Source organism: Protopterus annectens, chromosome 13.part0, assembly GCF_019279795.1.
Source record: "Protopterus annectens isolate FY-2018-M chromosome 13.part0, PAN1.0, whole genome shotgun sequence".
Classification (NCBI taxonomy): domain Eukaryota; kingdom Metazoa; phylum Chordata; order Ceratodontiformes; family Protopteridae; genus Protopterus; species Protopterus annectens.
In genome coordinates, this window is record NC_056747.1 from 1,357,622,965 (window position 1) to 1,357,645,464 (window position 22,500).

A 22,500-nucleotide genomic window follows, 5' to 3' on the forward strand; every position below is an offset into this window, starting at 1 on the left:
TAAAGATCTTGTGTGCTGAGCAGCGCAGCCATTGGCCCTCCCCCAGATCTTTAAACAAATTGACAGCTTACAAGCTGTCATAAGCTGTGATTAAGCATCCCAATACTGACCATTTATTAGGCAGCCTGTAAACCGTCTCTCAATCCTCTTTTAAACAGATAAGTATCTTAAAAAAACAGACGTCTGAGAAACAGTTTTCAAGCTGTCTAGTAAACAATCAGAATCAAACCAGTATAATTAGGGGCACTGAGTAGGCAGAAGTTATGAATCAAAAAGTGCAGATGAAATTATGTTAACACTCATTCATATCAGGATCTCCATGACTGAACTGGAGAAACTGACTGCGGAATTGGAACTAAGCTGAGGTATGTCATTCAATGAAAATTAATCTTATGCTATTGCACTAAACAGCAATTAGAACACTTCATTCTTTAATGAATTTAGTATTAATAGGAATATATAATCTATCCATAACTATAAAAAGGAATTGGATGAACACTAGAGATATGAACTTTGGGAATTGTACTGAGCAGATGAATGACTTATTCGATAAATGGAATAAATTATTTTTAACTTTGAGAAAAGATCACAATTTATAAAAATGGTAGTTCTTCCCAAATTTATTTATGGCAGAGCTCATCTAAAAATAATAAATAACAGTATTCCTAGATTTCTTTGGTTTCCAAGTAAATCTAAACTAGCTTACATATATATATATATATATATATATATATATATATATATATATATATATACACACAAACACACACACACACACACACACACACACACACACACACACACACACACACACACACACAGCAAAACTTGGGAAAGAGGGGTACTAAATTGCTTTATATGGAAATCTATTCAATTGCAGCTCTTTTGAAAATGATTATACACTAGGTAGATAGTAATTACACAGCTAATTGGAAATTGTTTCAAGCATCCCTGTTTGGACTCTCCAAAAATGAAAATTACACAGAACACTTTGGACTTATTTTTAATAAATGGTTTATGATATGCAATTATTTTTAATATAATATAATATAATATAATATAATATAATATAATATAATATAATGTAATGTTCTTCTTTCGGCTTTTCCCGGTTAGGGGTCGTCACAGCGGATCTCCGGTCCACTAATGATTGGCAGTAGATTTTTTTGCGGGTGCTGAGGTGCCAGCTCGACGCCCAACCTTCAATGAAGGCACGCCCATTCTATGCTCGTCTTTCGAATGGCACTCGATCGCCAGGAGGACATGCAGACTCCACACAGAAGGCGCTCCAGCCGAGATTTGAACTGGAGAACCTCTTGCTGTGAGGCAACAACGCTACCACTGAACCAATATAAAAAATCCACAATATGTAAATAATATTAAAATTAACATTTTTATATATAAACATATTGAACTGAAAAACTGACTATGTTTAATCTTTCCTTTCTGTGTCACTGAGGGATTAATAGGAGGAGTAAATCAATATAATGTAACTTGATGGAAGGACAATAATTTTATAGAGTGGTACAATTGTTTTCAATATAGAAACCTAAAAGGTATGAATGAGTTAATATCCGATTTTGGACTAGTTCAAGATGACTGGGTATTTTTACAGGCACAGCAATTTTTTTAAGTTCAAGTCTCAAAAAACACAAAATTGTATAGAACATCTGTGCTAGTTTATCTTTGAAAATAAATCAGTTTTACCTAATTTATATAAAATCATTTTAGCATACAGTGAGAACATTAATGATACGTTTTGGCTAGTCATTTTTTAAAATGATCAACATCATTTTTCAAATTCTGATAAAAATGTAATTTTGAGATCCTGGAAATACTTCATAAGTACAATTAGGGAAGATTTATACTTGGGAGTGTGTACACAGAGCCTTTCTTTCTCCTGACAGGATTGCCAAGGTTTGTAGGAATGCTCAGTCATACTACCGGAGATTTAAATTAGAAGCAAACTGCCAGCATATTATATTAGTATGCACTTCTGCTAAATATACTGGGAAGATCTTCAAAAGTAAGTACTAAGCTTGCTGTTCTTCTGGGCCATTTTAAGCCTAGCCACTTTCCTTTTTGTTGGCCGAACTAACATATCCCATTTGGTTAATTTCAGTGTTAATCATTTTATACAAACATTATGGAATGATAATATTTTGATTTGTAAAGAACATGTTATTTAATGCTTCTTTGTCCAAGATCATTCAGTCCAATCCACTTTGAATCTTCTGTCTCATTATAGCAACGGGGGAGGGGGTTAATACTAGGAACTGGAGAAAGAGCAAAGCACCTCTTAACTTAATTCTTCCAGCTACTGAAAATGGGGATAACCAAATAAATTGAAGTTAAGAAGGTCAGAATATTTAAGAAGACAGTTCCTAAAAGACAGAATTACTTCTGAAGTTAATAATTCTATACATAACTTAATTCCACTGAGAATGAGTAACTGAAAATGTTTTGAGTTGTTAATTACAGTCACATTTTTGTAAGAATTGTGCATACTTGATGTTGTATTGTTGTTTGCTTAGAAAAAAGTCTGTATTAGATGACTAAACATTATTTGATGTTAAATGGCTTTGATATAATTTGCAGAGATTCTTTTATTGTATTTTTTTAGGTAAGTACATAAAACTAAATAAATAAAGCAGAGGTTTAGTAGTATAGAAGATGTATAACAATTAACTACAACCACCTAACAACAACTTGGAAAATCTACCAGCCTGTGTATTTTAGTTGCAGGTTTGCAAAGTTTAATTAAATGTCAAAGCATCTGAATGTCTGTAAAAGTGAACTCTAAGGATTTGGGTTCTACATTAAAACCATGAAAGCTCACAAACATGAATACAAATACATCGACACATAAACATCGAAGTACAACAAGAGCGAAATACGTAACTGGCGAAATTTTCAATGCCGAACATATTTCGTAAAACAACAGCGCCATACAGGTAAGGAAAACCTAACTAAAACTTTAATACACACACTTTTGCAGGGGGGCAAGCCCCCTACGCCCCCCCACACCCCCCTACTTTAATATACTAACTCCAAGATCGCACTACTGTGGGGAAAGGGATATATTTCCTTATCCCCATGATCACCCTGCTGGCCAAGAAAATACATTTGGCGTTCTGATTTTCGCCGATTACATATTTCGCTCTTGTTGTACTTCGACATTTATGTGTCGATGTACTTGTATTCGCGTTTGTAAGCTTTTGTGGTTTTAATATAGACCCAGGATTTGTTAGTATGATCAGGTGACTGCTATCTATACTCTATTCCATTAACTTGATTTTATACAACTGATCATAGGATCATAGGAGGTTACTAGGCTATGGACCCAAGGTCATTTCAAGCCAAGCCGTTTCATCCCAGTGTAATAACATAGCTTCTCTAGTCAATACCCAGGATTTTATTTAGTAATGACTGCTGATGTCCAGGAGGGTTGTGGGTGCTATCCTCGGTAAGAATTTACGGTTCTCCATTCACTCATCCAGGTTCCTCTTGAATAGTGTCATAGAGGTGCTCTGTTTCACATGAATTGGTAGCCTGTTCCAAAGATGCAGCAGTTGTTGGGAGACAAAACTGTCCCTCCAGCATGTCCTGTTCAAGTTGCAGGCCATATTTAGGTCCCTGGAACAGATAGCTTTTGTCCTGTTTGATTTACGGACATACAGCAAACTCATTAGGTTTGGGTCAGAGATTGCTTTGTAAGCCAGACATAAGTCTCCCCTAAGGAGGCTATATGATGCCTTGTACAGTAAGAGGGACTTTACTCGGTACTTGTAAGGCATGTGCTGGAGTCCCTTGATCTTCTTAGTTAGAAACCTCTGAGGTCTCTCCAATTGCAGTAGATTCTTTGTATGGCACATGCCAAAAGGGCATTATACTCAATTATGGGCCTGATAAGTGATGAGTATAGTGGGGTTATAACCTCCTTTTCTCTATAAATGATGCCTTTGCTAATCAACTGTGCTACACAGAAAGTCTTCCTTACTACAGTAGACACATGGTGGACAAAGTTAAAGTTGAAGTCTACTTGTGATCTCAGATCTCTTACCACTTCACTGACACACAGAGTATTGTTGTTAATTTGATGGTGTGAAGGGACATTGTTTTAACCGAAGGGAATGATGATGCATTTCTTTACATTCGGTTTGAAACCATGACTAAGACACCAGTTGTTTGTCTGCGTAAGACCCCCCCTTAAAATATAATGACATCATTTGGGGATTCAATAATTGCACACAGTTAGCAGTTGTCCGCAAACTTGGTCAGCCACAGCCCCTAAGTTTTGGCCTGAACTTCTGAGAACTATACACCAAACAGTAGGGGGCCCAGCACTGATCCTTGTGGCACCCCGCTGGTGACAGGTTTGCTGGGTGATGTGGAGTCAGCCACTTTGATAGAGTATGACTGTTTGTGAGCCAGTTGGTAACTCATCTTATAACAAAGGAGTTTACTTTTAGTTTGCCATGTTTATCGGTAATGCCTGCGTATGGGATTGTCTGAAAGGCCTTTGCCAAGTCAAGGTATGCTTGTGGACAGATTTGCCCTTGTCATTCACCCTGGTCACATTTTTGAAGAAATCCACTAGGTTTAACAGGCAGGATCTGCCCTTGATGAAGCTGAATTGGGTCAGATCTAGAGTTTGGAAGTCACCTATGTCTTTACTTATGATGTCCATGATGATATGTTCCACGGCTTTACACATGAGGCTGGTCAGACTTATGGGTCTATAATTCCCTGGGTCTGTTTCTAAGTTACCTTTGTGGAGGGGAATAACTGTTGCTGTTCTCCATTCTGCAGGAACAAAGCCTGTGGTTACGCTGTGATTGAATACGGTACATAATGGTGATGCTAGTTCATGTTTTACTTTGTTTAGAAGACAGCCCAGGATGCCATCTGGTCCCATAGAGGCTGCGTTTTTTGCCTTAGACAAGGCTTTAATGACCTGCTCTTCAGATGTGTAAGATGGGGGGAGTTGGGGGACAGGTTTGTGATAAGTTTGCAGGGGATAAGGGAGTGAAATTTTCACCAAATCTGTCCACTAGCAGGTTTGCTATCTCTGTGGGATCAGAGTGTGTGATACCGTTAGTCACTGGTTCGGCACATGCTTGGGTCCTACCATTTAGGCTACATACATAGATGTAAAAGGCCTTATGGTTATCCTTGGCTGTGATTGCTAAGTTTTCCTCAAAATGTATTTTATTTTATTTTATTTTACATTTGTTAACCGGGATAGTCCGACTGGACGTGAGTCCATTTGCAGCGGAGGCCCAGTGAGAAAAGCTCCAAATATGTATACAGAAATGATAGATGTATACTGTAGGTAATGTTCTACATTATTTATGATTAATAATAAACATAATAAGCATACTTATGCACACCTTATTTTGCAATACAGCTCAACAAACACATATTAAAAATGCACTTGTTTTTAAATCAGCTTCCAGTTATGATAAACATTATTTAAGATTAATAATAAACATAATAAGCATATTTATGCACACCTTATTTTGCAATACAGCTCAGCAAACACTAACATTAAGAATGCACTTGTTTTTAAATCAGCTTCCAGTTATGATAAACAGGTTTTTCTGAGTATAATAGAAAAACAAGCAGATAGTGGTTAAAGATGATTATAGTAGTAGGAAGACAAGAGTTAAGAGTTAGTCCGAAAGGGGATTACATTTTATAGTGGGAGTTCCTGAGTTTGTAGAAGATCAATAGGAGACTGCATTAATCCTTTCAGCAGTGGGAGTTACTGAGTTTGTAGCAGAAAATTATGAGACTGCATTTAACATTGCTGCAGTGGGAGTTACTGAGTTTCATATTAGAGCATGGAGGGGACTGCATCTACAATTTGGTTATGCAGTTATGCAGTTACTAGACAGTGTTATTATGTGATGCATGGGCAATAACAATAACAATAAAATTACTCTTAGAGGATTGACATGTTGTCTTATTTGCCTGTCGAGGCTGAGGAGGATGCTTTTCTATTTTGGGGCCTCACCTTATTTTTCATAGTCAGCAACTTTTTGCATTTGTTGTAAAGTTTGTTGATGTTGGATGTCCACAATGGAAGGCTTGTTTTTACTTGGGGCTCCGGCTTTGACTCTCTCTGGAACAGACGAGTCTATACACTTATACAAGTGATTTTACAGGGCTTTAGCATACGCTTTTGTGTAGTTAATACTTCCAGCTGTGGGTGGAGCTTGGAAGGCATTTATACCTTCTCCTAGGAGGGTATAGTTTGCTTTGGTGAAGTTTTTTAGTCTGACTTCACCCTTTATGAGTTCTGGTGTTAGTGCCAGTTCAAAGACGACTGATTTGGGGTCAGATTTGACTAATGATGGTCTGACAGTTGCTGTGGTGCATCTGCTTGTCATGTTAGTGAGGAACAGATCTAGTATGTTTGTTCCTCTTGTTGGGATTTAAACAATTTCTTCCAGGGCATTTGAGTTAACAAAGTCAAGGAACTTTTGCACTAGTGAGTTAGGACTAGAGTAGGTCTCCCAGTTGACGGTGGGATAATTGAAACTCTCCATGACCACGGTGGTTGGCAATATTTGTACTGACTCCAGTTTGGTCAAGTAGGCCTCTTGCCCACCATGATCCATGGAGGCAGATCTATAACTAGCTATGACTTGAATGGGGTCTCACCCACAGTTATCTGAACTTGGAGTAACTCTATGGAGTTGTCCAATCAAACTAGTCAGGAGATGAATTTATCCCTAATATAGACAGAAACACTACCTTCTTGGGGTCTCACATGTTCATTTTATGGTTTAAAGTGTGGAAGTCATTGTAGCTGTGCACAGCCAGGGTACTCTCTGAGGCCTTGAACCAGGTTTCTGTGACTGCACAGATATCTACATCCTCCAGTGACAGAAGTGCTTTCAGGGTTTCAGGGTGTGCAGTTTTTGGCACCTAGTGTTTAGCAGCATAACACTTATTTTGTTATGGTTGCCAATTTTCAGATCAGTAACTTTGTTTTTGAGACCTTGCATAAAAAAGGCACTATGGGGGAGGCAAGAGCCTTTGCTAGCAGCTGAAAGCCTAGTGGTGCCAGGTGCAAACTGTCTCTGTCAAAGCAGTGAGGTTTGTCAACCATGTCATCCCAGGATGACAGAAACTGGATCCCCTTTGAATGATGCCAAAAACTAAACCAGTTATTGAAATTGATCATTTTTTGTTTATACCGTGACATCATTCTAGGTGATGGCAATATGCTGCTCAAGGCAAGGGACATAACTGCCTCGGACACATACTCAGAGAGCTCAATCATGTCTCTTCATATAGTCAAGTGAGGTACATTTCAGGTCGTTCACTCCAACATGAGCTACGACAGAGTCATAATGGTACTTCTTACTGAGAGACCTAAGTGCAAGTGTGATCTGACCAATCCTGGCACCGGACAGCCAACTGACTGTGATTTTCTTCTTAACAAACCTGGGGAGTGGGACATCCGTGTGTATCACTATGGAGTCTCCAATGAAAATAATTTATTTTTGAATGTTTAAGGGTTTCATAGGTGAGACACTGGTGTTGCTATGTGTCTTGGATGCTGTAGAAACTGTGTTCATTGTAGCAGTCTTTTGTTTTGGAGAGTTCTTATATTTTGGTAAGATTTTTGAGAGAATCTCTGCATATGTTGATTTATGTGTTGGGTGTGTCCTATGTGTATGAGCAGTGGTGGGTGAGTCAGTGTTGCTGTTTGAAGTACGAGAGAGCAGGGATTCAAGATTCAGGGTGTAGCTACATCTCTTGCACTCTATACTAGACTGAATTATTAGTACAGGGTTGTCAGTGACTACCTGTCAACTGTAAAGATTTTCGCAGAATGTCCAGATTTTTTACTCATATTTTGGTCTACTTTTCATAAATTTGTAGTTTTCTGGCAATTATGAAGAAAAGATGAAAGTTAGAAAATGATGACAGACATTTGAGCTTCAGACTTCATACCCTTCAGAAAATTCATGTTAATGCAAAAACCTGTTATTCTATCAAGTCTGTAAAAGCAATATTTAAAAATTGTCCCTATTTTTGGGTCTGTGTCACACTTTTATTTATAGCTTTGTCCAGATGTCTTCCTCTAAGAGGTTGAGAGGTGGTCGGTGTACATGAAACCGTTGCTACGCTGCCTCAGGAGACCCAACTCAACAAGGCTGGCAGGAGAAACACGGGTGGTCCAACTGTCCATAATGATAGGTTTGAAGAATTGTAATCACAAAGGGGGGTGCTTTCAGGACTGATCTAGGGGGTGCTCTGTAGATGGGTGCTTCTGATGGGATTTTTGGCTGGTAGTTTAACAGGTCACAGCTCACTAACAATACTTCTTAGACCGGAGATGTACTAAAGATGAGGACTACACTAATGTACTACAGCTGTATCTAATGGAAGAATTGTCAAAATTATCGGTGCTGCGTGACATGCAAACAAGCAGAAACCCGCTCAAATGTGGGGCTTAAATACCAGAAGCTAAAAACTGAAAAAAAAACTTTAAAAACTGAAAAAAAAAACAAAAAACAATCAGGGGGCTTACTCCAAGCCATAGACCAATCACCCTCCACCAGATAGGTTCGAGTCAGCACACTTGTCTCATAAGGGTGCAGAAGGGCTCCTTCCAATCAAAGATGGCTTGGAAAATGTGCTCAGAATACAACACCCACTACAAACAGACGGAGATGCAGCTAGCATATGTCTGGATTATGTTACAGCTACTAGCTACACTAATTCAAGGCAGGAAACACTAAAAATGTTTTAAACAGCAGTGAGACACTAAAATGTTTTGAACAGTAGAAAAGCGCAAGAAAACAAAACAGAATGCTTTAAACAGGAAACAAATCAGTTATTTAAGACACTGCTTGGTGGGAAAAACAGAACAAACCAAATAGATGCTTTGCAAACAGTGAAAAGTAGCAACAATCACTTTGCAAACAGTGAAAACAGCAACATAATACGATTTAACAGGCACAGTAAGGCAGGCAAATGTAGTACAAACACTGCAGTTTAGTTTACAGTATTAAAATACAGAATTAAATAAGTAGAACACAAAAAATGCAGTAAATAGTATCAGGCAAAAAAAACAAAACAAAACAAAAAAAAACAAGCAATTTGTGGTTTTTGGGAAGCTCAGAAGCCTCTAGTCGTCTCCTATCTCAGCTCAGAGTTTTGGCTGGTAGCCCACCTCAGTTCAGCTCTGATTAAATGTGATGAAGTGTTTTGTGATATGAAAGCATATGCTTTTTTCTTAATAAGATTTATGTGGTTCTGGAGCTTACTTAGGACATTATACTGTATTTTCTGGCAGCTTCCCTTAACCCTTACCTGGCTATTAAATGTGGCAGAGATTAAGGGTACCACCACTCTTACAACTGGAATTAACAAAAGATATAGTGAAGAGATGCCTTCAGTTGATGTACAGATTAAACTTCTTAAAGCTAACATTAACCGCTGCCATAATTAAGTGGGTGCCCCTTCATTCACAGATGACATCTTCCTTGAAGATTCAGTATTATGGTGTGTACCTTGACAGAGTCAGGGAGTGTCATCTGTACAGGAACTTATAATTTATAGACAGAATCCTAAGCAGTGTCCTCATATCCAGGATGGTGGCAGAAAGACTGAGAGGAAACAGAGGACCACAGCAGAAGTATACGCATTTGTCCTTATGTGGGCACAGCTCGAAGAATTTGTTTCAAGTGTTCATACATACAGACTCATAGCACAGACTGTTTAAGGGTATCATTTAAGCTGAAGTAACCTCAGTACAAATTCAAAGTAAAACATAATGTACACATTCTAAACACTAAAACTGGACCTAAAGTTGTTGTTTCCTCCAGGTGTAATCTAAGAAGATCTTCAGTGTCCCTAAAAAAATCTTACTTAAGCAGATCTTTACTCCTACCACTGTATGATTGTACTTAGTTTTGTACTACTCAGTACTACTGTCCCTGTATAATGGAAAACGTACATAAAACACATAAAATAGAATCATCTAATGGAAAATGTACATAAAACACATAAAATAGAGTCCTATAACGGAAAATGTACATAAAACACATAAAATAGAATCCTCTAATGGAAAACATAAAATAGAATCCTCTAATGGAAAACGTACATAAAACACATAAAATAGAGTCCTCTAATGGAAAACGTACATAAAACAGAGTCCTCTAATGGAAAACATACATAAAACACATAAAATTGAGTCATCTAATAGAAAACATACATAAAACACATAAAACAGAGTCCGCTCTTCTGCTGGTGACAGTTACTCTTGTGCAACATTTTTTTTTGGTCCCTTACCTCAGTGATCACAACGCACTACTCCCCTCCCCATTCTATCAGCTCACAACTTATTCATTCCCCTGGGAGGCAAAATCCCTACAGTCCATTTGTTCCTGCAAGGTTAGAATCTAAGCAGTAGGGAGTTGAGCTATCATGTATCCAAGACCAGGGGAGTTTTGCTTTACGCCCTAACCTCTCTGTCCATACCCAACACTGCTCCAGAGCTCAGCTCACAAGAAGCAAAAGCGGGAGCATTTTCCTTCCTTGTTTTTGCAAGTGACAATCCCTTCAAGGAGGTCCTAGCCCCTGAAAGACAGTGCTCCTGTGGTATATCTGTTCTCCATGGGGGTTCTACAGCAGGAACAAATGCCAAGATATGCTCCCCCACAATCTCCCTACAATGAGACAGGCAAGATGGCAAAGTTGCATGACTCCTAGCTCTCTGAATCATCAATGATTCATTAGACTAACATGCAACACACTGAGCACAAAGCATCGAACATCCGAGCTAAACAAAAGAAAACTCAGACTACAGGTGCTTTGCAAAGGACTGGTCAGCTTCCAACATAAATAACAAATGGGACAGGACTTTACCAAGCCTATATGGGTTCTGAAGGCACCCTGGTTTTCTAACATATCTCAATGACAAGCAGCTTAGGTTGAAGAGTACTGTATTAATAAACATGCCTCTGTGTGTCAGCTTTTCTCTGATATCATCCCTGTTAAAAAAAACTCTGGTTCCGTTGGATTAACCTGGGGAACAAAATTAAACAAGTAATACATCTGAAGTGATGACCAAAGTTATAAAGATATCAGTTTACAACACCACTAATGCATATCCCTATGTGCTTGAATTGTCTGCAATAAACATCTCACAAACTATAAAGATGATGAACATGGGATGGAATTTACTCACCGTGGGCTGATTCGCTTTGCTACAGTGATTATATCACTTAGACTGTCAGGAGATTTCACCTTTGCTCCTGAACCCACAGTCATGGCAACCAGTTTCTCAGTCAGAGTGTGACAAATCTGCACAGGAAAAGAAAACCCAGTAATCAAATATGCAAGCATTCTACTCATTTATATATGTTTTTAAAATAATGTTTAAAGGAAAATATCAAATAAATTCTAGCTGTATGGTAAGAATGGAATGTATGCGTGCCCAGAAAATGCTATTAGTTTTCTTCTGCTGCTTATGTAGTTTTGTACAAAGTGTGTTTCTGCAACTGTTGAAACATCAGTCATCAGGAAAATATCTTACCAAGCAGAAAGGATCAAAAATATGTACACAGATCAGGTCAACCACCACCCTCTAAAACTTTAAGAACTCAGTTAGGAACAGCACCAAAAAAACTTGCAATGTCACTGCTTTAGCAATCACATCTAATCAAATGGATCCTATCTAAGGACATGTATTCTGAGCTCTGATTCCATATGTTCTACTACTAACCTTGGCAACTGTTCTAAGCATACTACGGTACCTTTCAGTTTGTAACTATACCTATCGGGCAACTTAATATCTTTCCATAATATGTTGCTATTTGTATTTTTTTACTGTATTCACTGATGTCAGCTTTTATATTCTTGTTCTTACACATTTGATAGAAGTTTATTTAAAGCTCATTTCCATTGCTATTATAAGATAGTTTCAAGTCTTTGTTTGCCATGTGACCTACGATGTGCCTGAAAGTGGTGTCAGGATGAGTGTAATTACCCAATTACCAAATGTATAAATACACAATCAAACCAGCCCGCCAGCCGATAACATAGGATGAGGAAGCACTGAGCACACCCCAGCAATGTTTAATTAATGGCATCTGACAGATCAGAATGGTGAGGATGACCATGACTGGCCAATGCCAGCTGGATCACATGGGATGGCTGCTAAGCTAACATTTAGCTGTGACTGGGTGTACTGCTGGCTTGTAGCGACAGAGCACTGACATTTAGCTGTGACTGGGTGTACTGCTGGCTTGTAGTGACAGAGCGCTGACATTTTGCTGTGACTGGGTGTACTGCTGGCTTGTAGCGACAGAGCGCTGACATTTAGCTGTGACTGGGTGTACTGCTGGCTTGTAGCAACAGAGCGCTGACATTTAGCTGTGACTGGGTGTACTGCTGGCTTGTAGCGACACAGCACTGACATTTAGCTGTGACTGGGTGTACTGCTGGCTTGTAGCGACAGAGAGCTGACATTTAGCTGTGACTGGGTGTACTGCTGGCTTGTAGCGGCAGAGCGCTGACATTTAGCTGTGACTGGGTGTACTGCTGGTTTGTAGCAACAGAGCGCTGACATTTAGCAGTGACTGGGTGTACTGCTGGCTTGTAGCGGCAGAGCTTTCCTGGGCAGGAACAAAAGTGCCAAAAGGCTCTTACCAGCCTGCCTGGTTCCCATCCCACTTGAGCGAATGTGACAACTGGCTGCAGGAAGTGAACCCATCACGCAGATACTGCACAGAACCACAACCTGTCTTGCTTAGACATGGTAAGCTACATTTCTCTGATTTAATGCATTTCATAGACATGCACAACATCCATTACTCTGCACTGTATTAAAATACAATTTACATGATAAAGAATTATGCAGCTGACCAGCATGGACAAGTGCTCACCAGCGCACTCTACCATCATGTGCAACAAAACATGGACAAGCACTCACCAGCGCACTCTACCATCCTGTGCAACAAAACATGGACAAGCACTCACCAGCGCACTCTACCATCCTGTCCATCTAAGCATGGACAAGCTCTCACCAGCGCACTCTATCATCATGTGCAGCTAAGCATGGACAAGCGCTCACCAGTGCATTCTACCATCCTGTGCAGCTAAGCATGGAAAAGCGCTCACCAGCACACTCTACCATCCTATAAGTGCCGTGAGTATCTACAGCATAACACAGAAGCACACCACCACTGTCCTCAGATTTGTACAGGCAGATATATGGACTAGGACAAACACACACTCTCACTCTGTCACACACACACACACACACACACACACACACACACACGCGCGCGCACACACACACACACACACACACACACACACACACACACACACACACACACACACACACACACACACACACACACACACACACACACACACACACACACACACACACACACACACACACACTACAATGCACTACTTGCATGGATTGATAATCTGTGTACGGCACTCTGAAAAGACTCTCCCATAGGGAAGCATATGCGCATGCAGGTGAACTAACTCATACAATCATACAATTATGCCTTCTTTGCACAGACCTTATGTAGCAAGGATGTCTGGGAATCACCTCCCCTTGCAATAATCCTTGCACACCAACTTTGTCCAAGGCGTACTTATTATAGGTACTGGCCACAGGCTACCAAATTTACTTGTGGCTCCAAAAACCCTCACTGTTCCACTGTGAAGAAAAAGGGCTATGAATCTGGATACTCTTACACAGTAAAAAAAGCCCCTTGCACAACTTTGAGATTTATTTTATTTATTTTATATTTGTTAACTGGGAAATTCCGACTGGACCAGGTCTATTTACAGCGGAGGCCCAGGAAGAAAAGCTCTGAACATTGGTACAACAAAAAGAGACAATATAACAAAAATATACAGTGCTGTGCAATGATCATGTAAAAAATACAAAGTGGAGTAGACATTTAACCATACACACACTGAAATTATGTCTCACATATTGGATGAAGTTAGGCATTTTCCAGCAGAAAACAGTCAGAAATTTACATTTAATGTGCAGATGTATAATGTTGTGACAAGGAGAGGAGCAGAAGCCCTGCAAGAGTAGCTGGATTTTTAACTGTAAAGGGTCAAAGTGAGTAGTTAGGAAGTTGGAAAGAGAAGGGGGAGATGAAGACTGAGGGCAAATTAAGTGATACAGGGGCATAACCAGGTATTACGTAGACATGATTTGAGGGAGTTTTTGAATTCTGGGGTGGTAGAGGCAGTAGTCAGAGAATGGGGAAGGGACTTCCAGTTTTTAGCAACGGTGTGGGAATAGAGTGCTTTATCCTGCAGTATTGTTTGCCCTGGTGATGCAGAGGAGAGATTTTTCAGTAGATCGGAGATGCCGATTTGCAGTGTAGTAGGTAAGAAGACTGGATATTAATGTTTTTTTCAGGGTACTTGAGGATGTTATAAGCAGTAACTAGCTGGTGGTATTTGAGTAGTTGAGGTAACTCAAGCCATATTAGTTCTTTTATTACAGCATAGTGATGTGTTCTGTAAGTGGGGTTTGTAGCAATCTTAGCTATCTTTTTGTAACAGGATTTTAGTTTATCTAGGTCAGTCTTTCTAATATGGGTAAAAATAGGTGCTGTGTACAGTTGTGTGGAGAGGAGGTGACTCTGGGCAAGGGTGACTCTTGCTTGATGTGAGAGAAAGTTTTTGTGCCTATATAGTGCACCCGTTTTTTTGTGAACCAATTTTATGGTATGGGAGATGTGGATATCAAAGTGAAGATCATTGTCAATTTCAATGCCTAGAAGTTTGGTGTGCTTAGAAGGGGAGAAGGTAGTGCCATCTTTAGATGTGATGGATAAGGAGGGGGCCATCTTTAGATGTGATGGAGAAGGACGGGGGAGCCTTTGATTTATTAGGGGAAAACAGTAGTAGTTTTGTCTTCATGGGGTTTAGCATTAGCTGGATACCTGAGTTCCATCTTTCTACGGAGTTAAAGGTTTCCTGGCTTAGTTGCTGTAGAATGGTGGGAGATGAGGCAGTGCAGATCAGGGTTGAATCATCTGCATATTGAATAAGTGTGGCATGCTGGGTTGAGCTATTAAGGCTGTTTTTGAAAACAGAAAAGAAAAGTGAGCCCAGTATAGAGCCTTGTGGGACCCCTATGGTAGTTGGAAGTTGCGGGGATAGTGCTCTTTGCCATTGGACAGATTGTTGCCTGTCAGATAGGTAGCTTCTGAACCAGGCTATGGTAGATGGGGTGAAAGATAGTGAGGTTAGAGAATCTAGCAGGATGGAGTGAGAGACCATGTCGAATGCCTTTGAGAGGTCCAAAAAATGTCAGCTGTATATTTGTTGTTGTTCCTGTGGAGGTTAACTAGATTAGAGAGGGAAAGAAGACCAGTGGCTGTGCTGTGATGTGCGCAGAAGCCATGTTGTGTGGTAGAGAGGAGCTGATGTGTGTTCAGGAATTTCATGACTTGCAAGTGGATGCATTTCTCTAGAATTTTAGACAGGGGGCATAGGATGGTAATAAGTCGGTAGTTTGAGAAGTCATAGGAGTTGCCCCCTTTGTGAAGAGGAATAATATAAGATACTTTCCAAAGTTTGGCAATACAGGATTCCTGTATAGAGCGATTGATTAGGATGGAGATGGGGTATGATAGAGAGTCATTGGCCATTTTTAGGTAGGTAGCAGGCATGTTGTTGGCTGCAAGGGTGGAGAGTTTAAGTTTCAGAAGGAGTTTCTTAATTGTAGAGGTGGGGACAGGTGATACAGTAAAGGAGGGATACATTTTGGATAGATTGGATTGGGTCTATGATGGGCTATGATCGGTTAACTGACTGGAAAGGGCTAGGATGGATTTTGTGAAGTGGTGATTAAATTGAGTGGCTATGTCTAAAGTACTATCTGTAGAGTTTGGAGCTGGAGTAGTGGTTTTGCCTAGTTTTAGTAAGGAGTTAATAGAATAACAGAATTTTTGTGGATTTTTTTGAGTATTTGTTTTGGGCACTGAGGAAGTAGTTTTGTTAATTTTGTTTGGTTTCAGCCTTGGCCTGATTTCTAAGTTGTTGATGGTTTTTCTTGGTGCTGGTGGTGTTTTCACTCTTATAGATTTTCCAGGCTTTATCTCTGGCTTTTAGTAGGGCTCTAGTGTCCCTACTTAGCCAAGGTGCATAGTTTATTTATTTTTATTTTATTTGACATTTGTTGACCGGGCTACTCTAACTGGATATATGTCCATTTTCAGTAGAGACCTGGGGAGAAAAGCTCCACTACAGCATTATACAAATTGACACAAATCTGTAAGTAAAAGACATAAAAGGATAATATTTAAAAATTAATTAAACATAGATACCCCTTTAAGTAGATAACCTAAAAGGAAACAAAATGACATGAATATGCAAGTACATATAGGTTACATATGAGAAACTTAGACAAAATTAGAAACATATATACATGTATAAGTTGATCATATTAGAACATAAATATAAAAATGTTTTTTTTTTTTGCATGAGAGATGAATGTTATGGTCATGTGAAGGTGGTGGTTAAGAGGAGGAAATATCAGTCAGGATTAGTACATGTGCATAGCCACTGTGAAGTAAGGAAGGTTCTTAGTTGCTTCTTAAAAAGAGGTGTGGGTGTCAGGGATGTTAGTTTATTAGGAAGCTTGTTCCAAGAGTTTCCAATGGTATTAGTAAATAGACAGTCTCCAGATTTGTTATTAGGTTTAAGGGTGGCTACTAGTACCTTATTAGATGAGCGTAGGGTTGTCAGATTTTTGTATGGGTTAATAAGGCTACAGAGGATGGGAGTAATTGTAGGATGATACAGGATCTTCTGAGTTATAGTTAGTTGTTGAAGAAGAAGTTGGTTTTGCAGTTCCAACCATCCTAACTTTTTCAGATTTTGGCAATGGTGGGTCTGGAATGGGGAACCAGTAGCAAATCTGGCAATGTTATTATAAGCGGTGGCCAGCTTATTTAGATTATTTTTGGATAGGTTAGTGTAAATTGGTGATGCATAGAGAAGGGTCAAAATTAGGTGTGTTTGGGTGATAGTAGTCCTGGCAGAAGGTGTAAGGAAGGTTTTTAGCCTATAAAGGAAACCAAATTTTCTATTGACTGATTTAATGGTTAAGTTTATGTGAGAGTCAAAACTAAGATTGTGATTGATTATTTCTATTGACTGATTTAATGGTTAAGTTTACGTGAGAGTCAAAACTAAGATTGTGATTGATTATTACGCCTAAAAGTTTAGTTGTTGTTTCAGGTACTATTTCAGTGCCATTATTTGAAACTACTGAGAAACTGATGGGGGGAGACTTTACGGTGGGGGTGAAGAGTAGGAGTTTTGTTTTTTTAGGGTTTAGGAGGAGACAGCGTTTGTAGAACCAGTTTTCAACTATAAGGTAAATACTTTTTGGGTGCTAGACTGCAGTTTAGCATGAGATGCTGCAGCACAGATTAATGTAGAGTCATCGGCATGTTGTATGCAGGTGGTTTGAGGAAGGGATGTTTTCAGATCATTAATAAAAATGGAAAAGAGGAGGGGTCCCAGAATAGAGCCCTGTGGAACCCCTAGGGAGATAGGGAGCTGGGTCAATAGGTTATTGTCCCAGAGGACTGCTTGTTGTCTGTTTTCTAGATAGGACTTATTGATTGTCTGAGTGTCTATTGAAAGTGATGTAAGTGTATCTAACATTAGGTGATGATTCACCATGTCAAAGGCTTTGGAGAGGTCTAAAAAGAGAGCTGAGGAGAGCAAGTTGTTATTACGATTTTTATTAATACAGTCTGAAAAGGATAGGAGCATGGTTGTGGTACTATGAAATGGCCTGAAGCCATGCTGGCAGTCAGCTAATAGATTATTTTGAAGGAGATGATCAAGTAGTTGCCGATGAATGCATCTTTCCATGATTTTTGCTAACGGAGAAAGTAGAGCTATGGGACGGAAGTTAGAGAGTTAAGTTGAGTTACCTCCCTTATGTAATGGGATAATATGTGAGACTTTCCAGAGAGATGGGATAGAACCTTCTGTAATGGTTCTATTTATTAATATGGAGATAGGGTAAGCAAGTACATCCGCTGCAATTTGCAGAAATTCAGCTGGAAGGAGGTCAGCTGAAGGAGGTTAGCTTTCACTCTAATTTTCCTACTGGGGGCGAGTCTGTTAAGAACATTAATAAACGTAGTATTAAAGTAATCTATTGTCTGGTCTAATCTTAGGATCCGTAGTGGTTCCCAGTTACAGTGGCTGAGAACAGTTTTGAGGTAATGTGGGGTAAGGTTGCGGTCATCTCGTATTAGTTTATAAACAATATGTTTGTGTAGGTTGGAGTGTTTGCGTAATAGGAAAGTGGGGAGATGGTCACTGAGACCATCTGGGAGGCAACCTACATAATAGTTTTGCTTGGGGTAGTTGGTTAGAGTCCAATCAAGAACAGATTCTTTTTTGATTTTTTTTGTCTATCCTTGTGGGCTCATCAATGAGTTGAGAGAACCCATATAGATTAATATGCTTAGTGGGGTTGTTGGAATCACAAGCTGTCCAGTCGGTGTTTAGGTCACCTAATAGGATAGTTTATTGTGGTAGGTTATCTTTTGTCCAGTGTAGGATTTCTTCTATTATGAGAGAGTTGATAACTGTGGGTATATATCAGCACAAAATATTGATTTTCTTTGTGTTATTTATGGAAAGGATAGTAAACAGGGCTTCGGCGTTTTGAAATTTGGGTGGTGTGGTGTGGAGGAGTTGGAGGTTCAGGGTGTTTTTAAAGAGAATGGCTACCCCACCTCCTTTCCTACCTACTCTAGCTGATCTTAAGGTATTGTAACCTGGGGAAGGAAGTTTTCATCTTGGTTGCTGGGGTTCAGCCATGTTTCTATGATTGTCAGTATGTCGGGTGTAGTGGGCTATAAATGCATGCAATTCAGATATTTTGTTGGTGATACTTCTTATGCTGATATTAAGAATCAGCGGGTCAGATATCTGTTTGAGTGTGAGAGGACCTGGATTTGGGTGTATATCACCAGAGGTTAGTAGTTTCTGTATGAATGACAGTATGTGCTTTGTAATGTATGTTGTTTGTGGGCTGGGTCTATGTGAGTTTTTCTAGAGTTATGTCTTGGTATCATAATGTTGTGTTTATAAGGTGTAGTAATAAGATTTAGAATTGTAGGGCAGATGAACAAGTTTGTGTGAGTTTGTGAGGGTGAGGAAATGTGTGTTATGTGATATGTGTTATTGTGTAGAGATAGGTTTGTTTGTATGGATGTGATAAAAGCTAGTGTTATGAGTGCTAGTGACAGGGATGATAGTGTTGTTAGCATGACTGTATGGTAGAGATGCTATGGTGATGGTAGTTAGGTGATTTAGGTGAATGAGGTAATATCGTTCTTTGGTTGGTTGGGTGAAAGGGTGGAGGTGTGTCAATCAAGTATGTGTTGTTTAGGAGTGGGAGTGGTGTAAGTAATTGAAGTGGATGTTGAGTAAGTGATTGGTGAAGGTTGAGGTTAGGCGGTTTGGTCAGGTGATTAGGGCTTGGAATAAATGCAGGGACAGAGGGGGGCTACTGAGTCTGTGCATGAATGCCAGCCGTTATCTGGTTATCGCCTCAGTAAAGACGACATGTTTTTAAGTCTGTATGTCTTTTCTTCAGTACCACGGTTTCCTTCTTCCTCCCAGGAATATACTAGCTGATCGCCCACTCTAACATGTACTCATCGAGCCTTGCCCATGTGACTTGGATTGAAGCTGAAAATGATGAGTGAAGGACCAGTCCATTTTCTTGGTTAAGAAACAAAACACATAAAATAATTAATTAAATAACAGTAAGAGTGTGCACGTTGGGAGGCCTGAAGGCAAAAGATCTACAGACCAAATGCAATAATGGATTGTTCCTAAAAGGCTACCATCGACCACTGCCGAGGGAAGACAAGCACCAGACCAGAAACACACAACAGCACATATGATAATTACAGTATTATACACAGATTCCTGAATAAAATAGTACACTTAGAGGGAAGACAAGCACCACACCAGAAACACACAACAGCACATATGATAATTACAGTATTATACACAGATTCCTGAATGCTACACTTACTAATTAGAATATTAATCAAATAAGACAAACTGTTGCATCACTTTTGCTTGAGAACATCCAAAGCAAGAAAACAACAATGGAAACCTGAGCAGAACGCAGTCCTTGTGCAAACACTGATTTTATTGCACACGTAAAGGGGTTGGTATAATGGTTAAGATCTTTAACTCAGAGACAGAAGGTACAGGGTTTGATTTTGACCTCTGGCTATTAGGTAGCCTTTTATTAGTCTGCAGATTGAGAGCCTAGTATTATCCTCTGAACCTATCAAATCAACATTCTTTGATTTATAACCTCCTGCTTGTTATCTATTTACACACACACCCACGTATAACACACACACACACCCCACGTATAACACACACACACACACACACACACACACACACACACACACACACACACCCGTTATAAAACACACACGCCGCATTATAACACACACCAATGTATAACACACACACACCAATGTATAACACACACACACCAATGTATAACACACACACACCAATGTATAACACACACACACACACCAAAAAATGGGTTGCAAACGGGCCCAGTGACAGAACCCACAGGGTCAGAGTTGCTGGCGCCATGTCAGACTCAAAGCCTGTCACAAGTGGTGTCCCACAGGGCTCAGTCCTGGGCCCACTTTGTTTGGCATCTACTTTTCTGAAGTACAGCAAACACAGGAGGGTTATGGGACAAAGTTTGCAGATGACTGCAAACTGGGCCGTAGTAAAACACATCTGACACAGATATCCTTCAGAAGGGTCTCACAAAAACGGATAACTGGTGCCAGAGCCATGGCCTAAAGTTAAATGCCAAGAAATGCATAGTCATACCCTTGGGGAAAAACAAGGTTACCCCTAGCTCCCTATAGGTGGCAATCCACTGATCACAGAAGAAGTTATCAGGGACCTGGGGACCCAGGTTGACAGTACCCTTTTCATTCGACACTCATATTGCTAAAGTAGTTAGGAAGACCTTCTACATTGCCCACCTTATCATGAAGGGATTCACATCTAGATCAAGGGAGATCATAGTCTCCCTATACTCATCACTCATCAGACCAATGATTGAGACAATCCCCATTGGATTTGACCCCACTTGCAGAGTGGAGAGGCCAAAGTCCCCAAAAAAAAGGGTCTAAAACTGTCTTAGCTGCGGAAGAATAGATTCAGTTGCTTACCGTTTAGAGGGACCTTGTGACCGGGCCATCAAACCCAGATTTGATGAACTGCTTCACCTAAAATGCCCTCAGCACAAGCGGAGACTTAAGCCTGTGAGCAGGTTATTAAAGGACGTTTAGATATTATCACCAAAGACTCCTATGCTGTGGAACAAAATCCCGGTATATGAGGCAGCTGGCCTTGTTCAAGAGATCTTGACCAAGGAGGGTCGCAGATTACCCAGGGGTTACTCAGTGCACTGTCGACAGAACGAAAAATGGGCTAGTTCTCCAACTAAAGGTGGAACCCCAAAATAGGCAGCTTGTAAGTCGGGCAGATACCCTATATGAATAAATATGAAAAGGATAGGAGCATGGTTGTGGTACTATGAAGGGCCCCGGGCCATGCTGGCAGTCAGCTAATAGATTATTTTGAAGGAGATGATCAAGTAGTTGCCAATGAATGCATCTTTCCATGATTTTTGCTAAAGGAGAAAGTAGAGCTATGGGACGGAAGTTAGAGAGTTCAGTTGAGTTACCTCCCTTATGTAATGGGATAATACGTGAGACTTTCCAGAGAGATGGGATAGAACCTTCTGTAATGGTTCTATTTATTAATATGGAGATACAGTAAGCAAGTACATCCGCTGCAATTTGCAGAAATTCGGCTGGAAGGAGGTCAGCTGAAGGAGGTTAGCTTTCACTCTAATTTTCCTACTGGGGGGGAGTCTGTTAAGAACATTAATAAATGTAGTATTAAAGTAATCTATTGCCTGGTCTAATCTTATGATCCGTAGTGGTTCCCAGTTACAGTGGCTGAGAACAGTATTGAGGTAATGTGGGGTAAGGTTGCGGTCATCTCGTATTAGTTTATAAATAATATGTTTGTGTAGGTTGGAGTGTTTGCGTAATAGGAAAGTGGGGAGATGGTCACTGAGACCATCTGGGAGGCAACCTACATAATAGTTTTGCTTGGTGTAGTTGGTTGGAGTCCAATCAAGAACAGATTTTTTTTTGATTTTTTTTGTCTATCCTTGTGGGCTCGTCAATGAGTTGAGAGAACCCATATAGATTAATATGCTTAGTGGGGTTGTTGGAATCACAAGCTGTCCAGTCGGTGTTTAGGTCACCTAATAGGATAGTTTATTGTGGTAGGTTATCCTTTGTCCAGTGTAGGATTTCTTCTATTATGAGAGAGTTGATAACTGGGGGTATATAGCAGCACAGAATA

The 22,500-nt window shown here is 39.8% G+C and overlaps 1 protein-coding gene across 3 annotated transcripts in view; it reads right to left on the reverse strand.

Moving 5' to 3' along the window:
• Window positions 1-22,500, reverse strand: part of TMEM98 (transmembrane protein 98) — a 595,737-nt gene that overhangs the window by 49,617 nt on the left and 523,620 nt on the right. For all 3 annotated transcript variants that reach the window (XM_044055384.1, XM_044055383.1, XM_044055385.1), the window contains exon 5: window positions 11,216-11,331. In XM_044055384.1, the coding sequence (XP_043911319.1) occupies window positions 11,216-11,331 (116 nt within the window). The remainder of the gene's footprint in view (window positions 1-11,215; window positions 11,332-22,500) is intronic.